This window comes from Cyphomyrmex costatus, unplaced genomic scaffold (assembly GCF_001594065.2).
Source record: "Cyphomyrmex costatus isolate MS0001 unplaced genomic scaffold, Ccosl1.0 scaffold51, whole genome shotgun sequence".
NCBI lineage: Eukaryota > Metazoa > Arthropoda > Insecta > Hymenoptera > Formicidae > Cyphomyrmex > Cyphomyrmex costatus.
Window position 1 is genome coordinate 179,865 of NW_017279354.1, and position 12,835 is coordinate 192,699.

Here is a 12,835-nt window from a genome sequence, read left to right on the forward strand (position 1 = left end):
TATATCTAATGCTTGTAATATTTTTAATTTTGAAATATCTTTTAGAACAGGGCTCGGAACGCGATGCAACTTTCGGTCGATTTTTTAATCGGCTCCGCCTTCCGCTGTCCCCCTCATCTCACCACTCCGCGCGTAATCCAAATGCCGCTCGACGGTCTATTCCTGTTCTTTTAATATAGGTAATACGTGCTTCTGGTTGTAAAGTATCTCATATCGCTTTTGTAGTTTCCGCAATAATTCTTGATGTAGTAGTTTGTCCAATTTTGTATTGATAATGTAAGCTAACCATACGCTAAAATAGACAATCACGCAAATGATTTATTAAATAATATAAATCATACCATAAAAATGAAAAGGTCAAGCCATGTTCAAAAAAAGATCCTCTAAAAAATTTAGACCTTTAATATTATTATTATTAAGTAAAAAGGTCTAAATTTTTGAGGATCTTTTTTTGAACACGGCTTGACCTTTTCATTTTTATAATATGATTTATTATATACTATATTAGTTAATTATTAATTTAATTTAATTCGTGATAGTACCGCGGTAATTTACTATATGTGAGCGATAAAAGGATCCAAGCTAGACTGTTACATGGCTTTGTATTTGTATCGGTTGTGTTCTCACATTAACGGTCTTCAGTATTAAATATTGTTACAATATATATTTATATAAAACATAAATGCGCATTCATAGCTCAGGTGAGGCTCATATCGCTCGCACGCGAGGAGCGCATTTTACTCGTATTACATGCGTGCGGGTTCACGCATGCGAACGATATAACAATTGAGGACGCATCTGTCTAATGCCATGGGCTCATTGCCATGCGAATAATCCGCACGCGTGCGTGCACCATGCGATCATTATGCGAACATATTGTTATCTGGATTACGTGCACTTGCGTGCACTTGCGTGCACTTGCGTGGTGCATGCTGGCACTATTCGGATATGACGAGAGGTGGTTCACATTAGGATCACTATACGAGTTCCTTCTTTTTTAATTATAAACAAAAATATTTAATTATAAACTAAATATAGTGTTGTAAAGTATGTATATAGAACAACAAATTATAAATGAAGGGCTAAGCGAGCCAATTGTATAACAAAGAAACTTTAATTTAGAAACTAAACATATTACAACAAACGTTTCGACGCCAATCGGGTTATACAATATCACATACAGTGTATGATTCGATCGGCGTCGAAACGTTTGTTGTAATATGTTTAGTATTTAAATTAAAGTTTCTTTGTTATACAATTGGCTTTTAGCCCTTCATTTGTTATTTGTTGTTTTTTATATACATACTTATAGAGCCTTCTAATATATATTATTTATATATACATATATATATATATATACATATATAGGGCTACAATAATATGAACTACGAAAATTAATGATGTTCTGATAATTGTAAAAAGCAATTACTTACTTACGAAATATTATAACATGACTACGTCATATCATTTTTTTTCAGTTTTTGTACGAACAGAATGAATAATATGACTTTATGAATCAATGCGATCAAAACTGAGATTACGTCGGCTGTCAAAACACAATTCATTAACTCTACGATATATTTATGATCGCTGATGCAACATTCGACCGTATCAGCCGTGAACGTAAAAATAACTAAGAACAAAACATATACTTCTAAAATCGAACCACAGCCATTCGTGCAATGCACTGTACAAGCACATTGGATATACATTAAATTAAATACTCATATTATCTTCAATTAAATAATTTTTTATTTCAAAATATCTTCCATAAAGATAATAACATTCCTAGAAGCATTAAGGAACATTATTTGTCATTTTACTGGTATTCTGTTATTTTGTTCTTACATTATTTCTTTGAAGACCATCAGAAGTAGAATTACCAACGAATATAATTCAGTTCCACTCGCTTAGAATACCTAATACATACAATTACTGTTCTACTTTGTAATTATCGTGTTTTACAATTACAGAATGTAATCGATATATGTTTCTTTTACATAGAAATCTGTTGTCAAGATATAAGTTTGAAAGAATAGGGACGGACCGACTATATTACGCATCGAATCGTTCATCAATAATTTGATACAGATGTCTCTTTTACTTATCCGAGTAATTTATTACTGCGTTGTTAGATTTCTACAGAAAATTACAACACGTTTATAAAAAAATTAGTAATATCTTCCTTTGCTATATCTTCTTATGCTACATAATTCATATTTATGCGAGTGGGAATGCACCGAGTGGAATATACTTGACGAAACAGAGGATATACTGTCTCAATTACTCCTTATCTCGAGAATCGAACAAATGTGCAAACGCAGATCGTTACTTTCTTAAGTTTTAGAAATCATTGGCAAATGGTAATCAGAAGTACTTGCAGCCCAGTGCTGAAAATTGGTTTTCAATTACTCGGCATTTGGCCGAGTGATTTGTATTCTACTGTTCACTTTCTGAGTATTATATTGGGCATACTGATAATACTGTACTTTCAGTATTTGTACATTTTTGAACACATGAAAATCAGTGAAATCCCGAATCTCATTGATTGTTTGACTTTAACTATATCTTACAATTCGACGTTATTTAAATTGATTGGACTGTGGATACGTCGTCAGTAAGTTATACTATTATACTATGTATATAGGACGCAGTGTTACCAAGATCTGAGCACGCACGTAAAAGCCGAGCGACGTACACCCACGGTAATCGATTCTGTCCCTCGTAAATTTTCACAAAATGAGAAGTGATCACCTTTCTGTATTAATGTTAACAGTCCATGCACGATTAATGACACGACTTACAATCATTTGACACAAAAAAGAAATAATCTGAATTTTCGTAAGTTTTAAATAAGCAAATACCAGTAAATACAGTGGATGTAAACGTTATTTTGTCAGTAAAAAAGTATAACAAAAAAAGTTTTTAACTGATCGTAATAATCATATGTACTTCTCTAGAAAATTTAGTTTAGCAAATGCCGCAAAAATTTCAAGTGTATCGGGTAAAGTTTGTTAAAGTTATGCTGCAAGCCAATTAAAAAAACGTGGTTAATGTTTTGAGTAACACATTATTTCATATTTCAATCGCTTTAAAGAAACCACTGTAAAACGAGTTAAAAAAGTTTTTTATTTATAAGACCAATTGCACCTTATTTTTAAGACTCTAAAGCATCATTTCAGACAAAAAAAATTTCCGATTTTTCGAAAATTTCACCTAGATGTTACTTTTTAAACACAACGTTGATGGCTCTTGAAGTAAATAGAATTTTCCTATTTAAAATATTATAATAAAATAACGTATTTCAGAATTTTTCGTCAAATGTTAGTTGCTATGGATAATGACTGGCGCGAGTGCATCAATATGGAAGAACATTTGTATATGATGACAGTTAAAGCCAATGTAGCTTATTTTATTTCCAATGGTTTATTGTGTATTAATGCAGTTGCTACAGTACTTTATTTATTAGGCGAATACGTAATTCGTTTCGTATTTTTGAGTGATGATCAAAATGACACCTTACGGCAGCTTCCTATAAAAATACAACTTCCCTTTGAAACTCAACAGTCGCCACTGTTTGAGTTTTTTGCAATGACATTATTTTTATATACGATCATACTTGCAAGCACACAAGCTATTCTAAATGGATTAATCTTGACTTGGGTAACACATTCTTATATATATAACTTTTTTGTGATTTATTAATTTTTATGTATAATAAGGAAATTTATGATTTAGAATTGAAACTTATTTATGGTAACAATATTTTACGTCGAAATTACTAAAAAGTTTGTTATACAAAATAAATACACCAGTTAATAAACAATTAATGGTTATAATCCAATTATAGAACATAACGATAAAAATTTTAAGCTTTTAATAATATGGACAACTCTAATTTACAGTGCTATACTTAATTGCTATAATCAGATATTAATATTTTTTTAAGCAATAATTGCATTGATTCACTTTTAGAGAAAATTAACTGGTACATTTACAGGTAACACATTCTTGTATATAAATATATTTTTGTGATTTCTTAATTTTTATGTATAATAAGGAAATTTATGATTTAGAATTAAAACTTATTTATGGTAACAATAAACAAATTTTACGTCAAAATTTCTAAAAAGTTTGTTATACAAGATAAATAGATCAGTCAATAAACAATTAATGGTTATAATTCAATTATAGAACATAATGATAAAAATTTTAATCTTTTAATAATATATGAACGACTCTAATTTACAGTGCTATACTTAATTGTTATAATCAGATATTAATATTTTTTTAAGCAATAATATATATTACATTGATTTACTTTTAGAGAAAACTAATTGGTATATTTACAGGTCGCCACTTTTTTTCGTAAATTATTAAAAGATATAATTAATTTTTATGTTCACAAAAATCGTATACATAATTCTGCAAGAAGAATTTCTTTGAGTTTATAAATATATATATTATGTAAAAACATTTTTTATATTGGAAACATGTATATTATAGCGTGAAAATTTCTTTTATTTGCTATATAATTATGATTTTTGCACAAATTTAAGTATATTTTAGGTTCTGCACATTAGTGGACAAATTGATATAATGTGTCATGAACTTAGAAATATTTCTATAAAGAGTACTTCTTTTCATGAACATACTGTATCTTTATTTAAAGTGTTAATTGAGAGACATAATAGAATTGTTTTATTTTCTAAAAATATTGAAAAACTTGTCTCATTTATTGCATTCATGGAAGTTGTGTGGACTACGTTACTTATTTGCTGTCTAGGATTTTTTATCATAATTGTAAGTTCTACAATAAAAGTGCATTAACTGATATCATATAATATATCGTTATTTTCTATTTTATCGTTTTTCGAATTAGATGATTCACAACAATACGGGTGCTTTCGTGCTAACAAAAACAATTCTTGGTCTTTTTGTCATGATGTGTCAGATTTTTGTCATTTGCTTTACTGGAGAACATCTTAGTTACAAAGTAAGTATTTATAACATTGGGAAGGCTCCAATTGCCTACAGTTTCATTTGCGCAAATCTTATCTTACACACGGCAATATCGTATACAGCACATTGCATACACGATAATAATGCACACAGTACATTGACACACACGATAATATTGCACACAGCAAAGTTACGTTATTTGGTCAAAAGTCAAATTGCGCTATGCAATTCGACTTTTTAAATAACGTGGCTTTATCATTCATCGTATCTGGATAACTCTTTATTATCCTGTATATAATGTGCTTGTCTACAAAAGTGTCGTGTATGCAATGCTCTGTGTGCAATATTGTCGTGTGGAGGCAGAGAACATTCTACTCCTTTGCAAATGCCAGCGGCCGCGAGGATCTAGAGGCGTGGATATAAGACTGCGGCCGACGGTCGAGAATGCTCGACCGAGGCAGAGTATATTCCGTCTCTTGGTTTTCGTCAGCGTGGCAGCGGTGCAAGGAGCGATGGTCGAAAACGCTCGACAGGGGCAGAGCTCTGTCCCTGGTTTTCGTCGATGTATTATTATGCCTGGACGCGGTATAGAGAACGCTCGCGATCGAGTCAGAGTACTCTCTAACCCGTGGTCTCGTTTTCGCAGGCTCTGGAATTCGGAGACGGGATCGGAATTGGAATCGTAATACGCCGCGTAATCACGAGACGCAGCTTTATATAAGTCAAAAAGCCCGCGCACGTTATTTTCCGCGATCGCTCGTAATTTCCCGTCGATCGACAACTCGAGCGGGAGAGATGTTATAATTATAATTTTATGATAAAATGTTTGGAGATTTTTGCACAAAAATATTTTAATTACAGTATATGTATTATTTAAAACAAATCTTGTTTAAAAAAATAAGAATATCTTCAATAAAAAATGTTCTTATTTTCTGCTTTCTTTTTACTACTCTTTTTTTTCTATATATCATAATATTAAACTTCTCTGTTACTTATATTTTTCTTTATTTTTCATTCTTCATATACCTAACTTTTTCTGATATCAACAATTAAAAGAAAATTTATTCTTAAATAAAGTGAATATATGTAACATATGTATAAAGAGTTATTGCTTTTAACTATTATATTTTTACTTTTAGGGTAAATTAATTGTCAGCGCAGCATACGAATCGCCGTGGTATGATATACCGTCACATCAGAGTAAAATGTTAATACTAATAATAATGAGATCTCAGAAGCAATTAGCCATAACGGCAGGAAAGATGATGGATATGTCGCTCGAAACTTTTACGAATGTAATTTTCCTAATTTTTGATCATTTAGTTTTTAGAAAATTGTTTTAATTTGTTAATCAATTTACGTTTTTATGCGTAAATATAATTTGTAAATCAAAATGTATTTATACATAAGGACGCAAATGGCAGATTGATTAGAAGAACAAATTAAATTTCCATTTCAAATGTACTCTTTTTATTTATGCTTTTTTAGGTCATTAAAGCGTCAATGTCATATGTATCTATTCTGAATGCTCTTTACTGATTTAAACAAAATTACGACAGATATTCGTTGAAATAGTAATAAAATTAGTGTAATAAGTCAATAAATAAAAAATGTTATTTTTTAATTTGTAGTATTAGCATCCAAAAAAAAATATTCTGCTTTTTATCGGTTCGGTATTAATATTAGAAAATTTTCCATTTATGTACGACCTCAAGAAGATATTCTACAAAATAAAAGAATTTCGTATAACCATATAAAGTGCCGAATTAAAGATTGCAGTCCTTTTATCGCTAGAAGAATGTTTTGCATGTATTGACATGCACTCGTAGCTACGGTTTCACGTAAATGACAAACTTCTTCTAATTAATTAGCATGCCGCTAATATCTTGTATATATGGATGTCCACAAGGTGCAAGAAAGGGTATTTGCCCCCCCATCTAGACGACAGGCGCGTCGAATAAAAGCGTGTGTGGTGAGATTTTAACGTGCCTTTTTATGTTGACACTTGATGCTCATTTTTAGCGGCAAAATAGATCGCGTAATCAAAATTGACGATTCATAGTCGTTGATATTATTCTTCTGATTTTAAATGGAGCTATTACATAAATACTTAATTTCGCGGAGACGGCACTTCAGATATGAAAGATTATCGTTTGCCTTTTTTTCTCAACTGTCTGTCTGATCTCATTGTCAGATATACTCGCGAAATATTAATACGAATCCGAAAATAGATTTAATGCATATTGTCTTTGCGGAAACTCGAATTAGCTGCATTCCGTCATATATAATCATGATATCATCATACTATATACCTACTTGAAAATTACATGAAATATGTAAATTTTTGAAAAATATGCGTTTTATACAAATAATATGTTTGATTTATGCAAATATGCATTTATGCGAAACATTCAGTTAAATCTTTTTACATAAAAATCCGCTGTCTAGTAATTACATACGTATAATAATATTATTATTAATATTGCTATTATTATTATATTTTAAATTATGCCTCGGAAGAATATATTTTTTTTGCGTTATATTATATTAAAAAGTCAACCGAACAAAGGCTACAGAGCTAAGTTAGATTTTGCTCGTATAAATAATTTAATATCTAAATTACTATGTGATGTCCTTTTTTGTACTAAACATGTTGGCATAAACCATTTTTCTGTTTGTCTTTATATAAATTTCGTTAATAATTAAATAGATTACCTTATACGAATCACCCTGTATTATGACGTTGCAGTTTTCCTGCAGCGTTGCAGCGACGTTGCAGTGACGTTGGATGTAAGTATATTCTATAAACTAAATATTTGAAATATTTTCAATTAAATAATTTTTTATTTCGAAATACCTTCCATAAGGATAATAACATTTCTAGAAGCATTAAGGAATATTACATGGCATTTAACGAGATATTCTGTTATCTTTCTATTACATTACTTCTTTGAAGGCCATTAAAAGTAGAATTTCACGAATGTAATTCAGTTACGTTCGCTTAGAATATTTAATGTATAACTACTGTTGGTCTGATGTGCGATTATCGATTTTTACAATGTACAGAAGGTAGCGGACGTTTGTTTTTTATTTATTCGTTGCTCAGATATAAGTTCGTAAGAAAAGGCAACTGACTATATTACACATCATCATCATGCATCAATAGTTCGACATGTACGTCTTTCTTACTTTTCCGAGTAATTTACTACGTTGTTAGATTTCAATAGAAAATTACAACACGTTTATAAAAAAATTCTTCATTTGTTGATGCTACACAATACATAATAATTGATCCATATTTATGCGAGTGGGAATGCACCGAATGGGAAATAATACTTGGAGAAATAGACGATATACTGTCTCCATTATTTCGAGAATCGTACAAATGTGCAAACGCTTTTCATCTCTTCCTTAAGATTTAGAAATTATTGGCAAATGATAATCAGAAGTACTCTCAGCCCAGTGCTGAAAATTGGTTTGCAATTACTTGGCATTTGGCCGAGTAATTGGCATTCTACTGTACACTTTCTGAGTATTATATTGGGCATAATGATAATACAGTATTATCAGTATTTGTACATTTTTGAACACTTGAAAATCAGTGAAATCTCGAATCTCATTGACTGTTTGAATGTAACTATATCTTACAATTCGACGTTATTTAAATTGATTGGACTGTGGATACGTCGTCAGTAAGATATTTTGTTCTACAATGTATATGGGACGTTCCACGTCAACGGGGACAAGTGTCTGGGTAATATCTGTGAAGTTGAAATAAGACGTTCAAGGAAATTCGATGAATTTGATCATCTGATCAATGAAATAAATGTTTTCAATAATGTCTAAAATTTTTTTATTCATTCTAACCGCCATATTAGAGCAGCTGCTTTGAATTTTAAAAAACATCACGTTTTTCCTTAAACTACATATAAAATCGAAAATTTTAACCCCAGGAACATTTTATTTCGACTTCACAAATTTTGCCTAGACACTTGTCCCCGTTGACTTAGAATGTCCCATATATAATTTACTTAGATTTATTTAATTTTGTTTTCGAAAAACAATTTTTTTTAATTTTATAACACTGTGAATTTGATTTATCATAAGTGAAAGTGACTTATTAACAATGTAACCCAAACTTCGTAATTTAAGCATTAAACACAATGTTGATGGCTCTTGGAAAAAATACAATCTTTCTATTTGAAATATTATAATAGATTAAAATAACGTATTGCAGAGTTTTCCGTCAAATCCTAGTTGCAATGGATAATGACTGGCGCGAGTGCATCAATATGGATGAACATTTGTTTATGATGACAATTAAAGCCAATGTAGCACATTTTATTTCCAACAGTATATTATGTGTTTATGCGGTTGTTGCAGTACTTTATTTCTTAGGGGAATATGTACCTCGTTTCGTACTTTCGACTAATGATCAAAATGACACTTTACGGCAGTCTCCTATAAAGATACAACTTCCTTTTGAAACTGAACAATCGCCACTGTTTGAGTTTTTTACAGTGACATTATTTTTATATGCGATGGTACTTTTAGGCGTACCAGCTATTCTAAATGGATTAATTTTGACTTTGGTAAAACATTCTTGTATATAAATATTTTTTTGTGATTTATTAATTTTTATGTATATAATAGGAAAATTTATGATACAGAAATGCATTTATAGTATATAAATTCTCACACAATTATTCTCAAACATTCTCTCATTTGAATTGAAATTTAGAGGTCCAATAAGAATTGATATAAATACAAAAATTTTAAGTACTTAATATGGACAATTCTAATTTACAGTGCTATACTTAATTGCTATAATTAGAAGTTAATATTTTTAAGCAATAATATATTGCATTAATTTACTTTTAGAGAAAACTGACTGGTACATTTATAGATCATTACTTTTCTTCGTAAATAATTAAAAAATATAATTAATTTCTATATCCAAAAGATTCTTTATATAGTTTTGCAAGAATTCATTTGAATTTATAAATATATATAATATGAAAAAATATTTTTTGTTTTGGAAATGTTCACCATAGCGTGAGAATCTTTTTTATATGCTATAATTACGATTTTTGCACAAATTTAAGTATATTTTAGGTTCTACACGTTAGTGGACAAATTGACATAATGTGTCATGAATTTCAAAATATTTCTATAAAGAGTACTTCTTTTCATGAATCGACCGTATCTTTATTTAAAATGTTGATCGAGAGACACAATAGGATTGTTTTATTTTCTAAAAACCTTGAAAAACTTGTTTCATTTATGGAATTGGCGGAAGTTTTTTGGACTACGATACTTATTTGTTGTCTAGGACTTTGTATTGTAATTGTAAGTTCCGCAATAAAAATGCATTAATTGATATCATATAGATAAAATCGCAGGTCTAAATAAACGAGCTCAATTAGATTGCAATAAAAAATATAGAACTTTATTATATAATATCAAATCTTATTTGGAATTTATATTATGTAATATTCACTGTACGTTTACTTAACTTACAAGGGAACACAACCAACTGGGTCTCTCCGATTTAAATGAGCTTTTAGTATGTTGTTCTGCTCATAAAAATTAGAGACACGTATTTTTTTATATGTGCTGAGTCGCATGTTAAGGAGGTGAAATCATCTCTTGTAAAAAATCGATTTCTTTCTTTAAAACAACAGACTAAAAGCTCATTTAAATCAGAGAGACCCAATTGGATATGTTCCTTTGTTCGTCACCCTCAACCATGTACAGTAGTTAGTAGACTTTATTATATAATATTCACGGTACATTTCGACTAAGTTAAGTCGAAACGTACCGTGAATATTATGTATAAAGTTTTATAAGTTAAGTATTTATTTTGTATTGTAATCTAATTGAGCTTGTTTATTTATATATATAGATCTGGAATTTTATCTATTGATTTTTTACTTTACATTACACAATTAAGAAACTTATATCTCATATCTTATTTAATATTTGAAATCATATATTACATCATTCTTTTCTATTTTATTGTTTATCGAATTAGGCTATTCACAACAAAACGGGTGCTTTGGTGTTAACAAAAACAGTTCTTGCTCTTCTTGTCACAATGTGTCAGATTTTCATCATTTGCTTTGCTGGAGAACATCTTAATTTCAAAGTAAGTATTTATAATATTGGGAACGCTTCGATTGCTTACAGCTTTATTTACAGACATGGTATCTTACACACGGCGATATTGCACAGCACATTTCATACACAATGATATTGCACACAGCAAAGTCACGTTATTTGATCAAAAATCAAATTGAGCTTGTGCAATTCGATTTTTTAAATGACGTGGCTTTAGCATTCACCATATATTTGGATAACTCCTTATTATCCTGTATATAATGTGTTGTCTACAAACGTATCGTGTACGCAATGCGCAGTGTGTTACATTGTTGTGTGTGCAATGAGCTGCACGTAACATTGTCATGTGTAAAATGACCTCTGGTGGCGGGTCGCCACAATACATTTCACTTATTAAAACAAACAAATATTTTATTATTTCCACTTATTCCCTTCTTAGTAAATTTAAACGGTATTGCATGTCTGAAAAAGAACCAGTACGTTTCAGCTAATAATTGTGGTTATTCACAAAAAGTTCCATCTCTACCAATAACGACCTTGATCATATATCACACTATCGCCAAAAATCGCTTATAATATGTACATACCAGTGTTCGGCACTCGATGCACATTTCGGGCCAATTCCTGTGAACCTTCACTGCACTGCTGTTCGAGTTTCATCGATCGCGTCGCACGAAATGTGCATCTAGTGCCGACCACTGGTACATATGGTATACTATATAGTAAGGCTCATCTTATAAATGTTATTATTATTATTATTATTGTTATTTAAACAGGTTGTGTAATGGCTTGTGACGTCAGTATTCAAATAAAAAAATTTGATTTTTAAAATTACTTTGAAACAATTTAGTTATACACAAATTGTGATTTGTTTCATTACACGAGAAACTGAGACTAGTCATTGTAACAGTTTAGAAATAATCATTTAAAAAAAAGTAACAATGTGTAATGTGTAAGATTTTAAAACACTTTTCACTATAATAAGTTATTTATAAAATAAATAATTTGTGTCAAATAATTTTTGCAACTTTGTTATACGCACGCGCGCGCGCGCACACACACACACACACACACACATATGTAGAAATAAATAATTTTACGTATATTGTTATTATCATATTACCTTATATACATTTAAACTTAAAAAGATTTTTTATAGTCGGATGTTTTTGATGTTTATGCTTTTTTAGACAATTAGTATTTCTTCTATGTACGATCATATGACGTTGTGAGTATACTTTTTTTTCAAACTATTTCAAATATTTCTAATATTTTCTATTAAACAATTTTTTAATTCGGGATACTTTCCATAAGAATAATTCCTAGAAGCATTAAGGCATATTACTTATCATTTTAATGATGTTCTGTTATTTTGCTCTTATATTATTTCTTCGAAGACCATCAAAAGTAGAATTACATGAATGTTATTCAGTTACGTTCGCTTAGAATATTTAATACACAATTATTGTTGGCCTGCTGTGCGATTATCGTTTTTTACAATGTACAGAATGCAGCGGACGTTTGTCTCTTATTTCTAGAAATTTATTGCCCAGATATAAGTTCGCAAGGAAAGGGAACTGTCTATATTACACATCGAATCGTACATCAATTGTTCGACATATGTTTTTCTTAGTTTTCCTAGTCATTTACTACGTTATTATATTTCAATAGAAGATTACAATACGTTTATAAAAAAATTAGCTATATCCTCATTTATTATGATGCTACACAATACATAATGTTTGATCCATAT

At 30.0% G+C, this 12,835-nt stretch overlaps 1 protein-coding gene across 1 annotated transcript in view; it reads left to right on the forward strand.

Annotated features, from left to right (window-relative positions):
* Window positions 1-2,360: 2,360 nt before the first annotated feature.
* LOC108778764 (uncharacterized) overlaps window positions 2,361-12,835 on the forward strand; it is a 45,321-nt gene continuing 34,846 nt past the window's right edge. Inside the window, 2 exon segments of the mRNA XM_018546026.1 lie at window positions 2,361-2,617; window positions 3,309-3,469. Of these exon segments, the coding sequence (XP_018401528.1) occupies window positions 2,361-2,617; window positions 3,309-3,469 (418 nt within the window).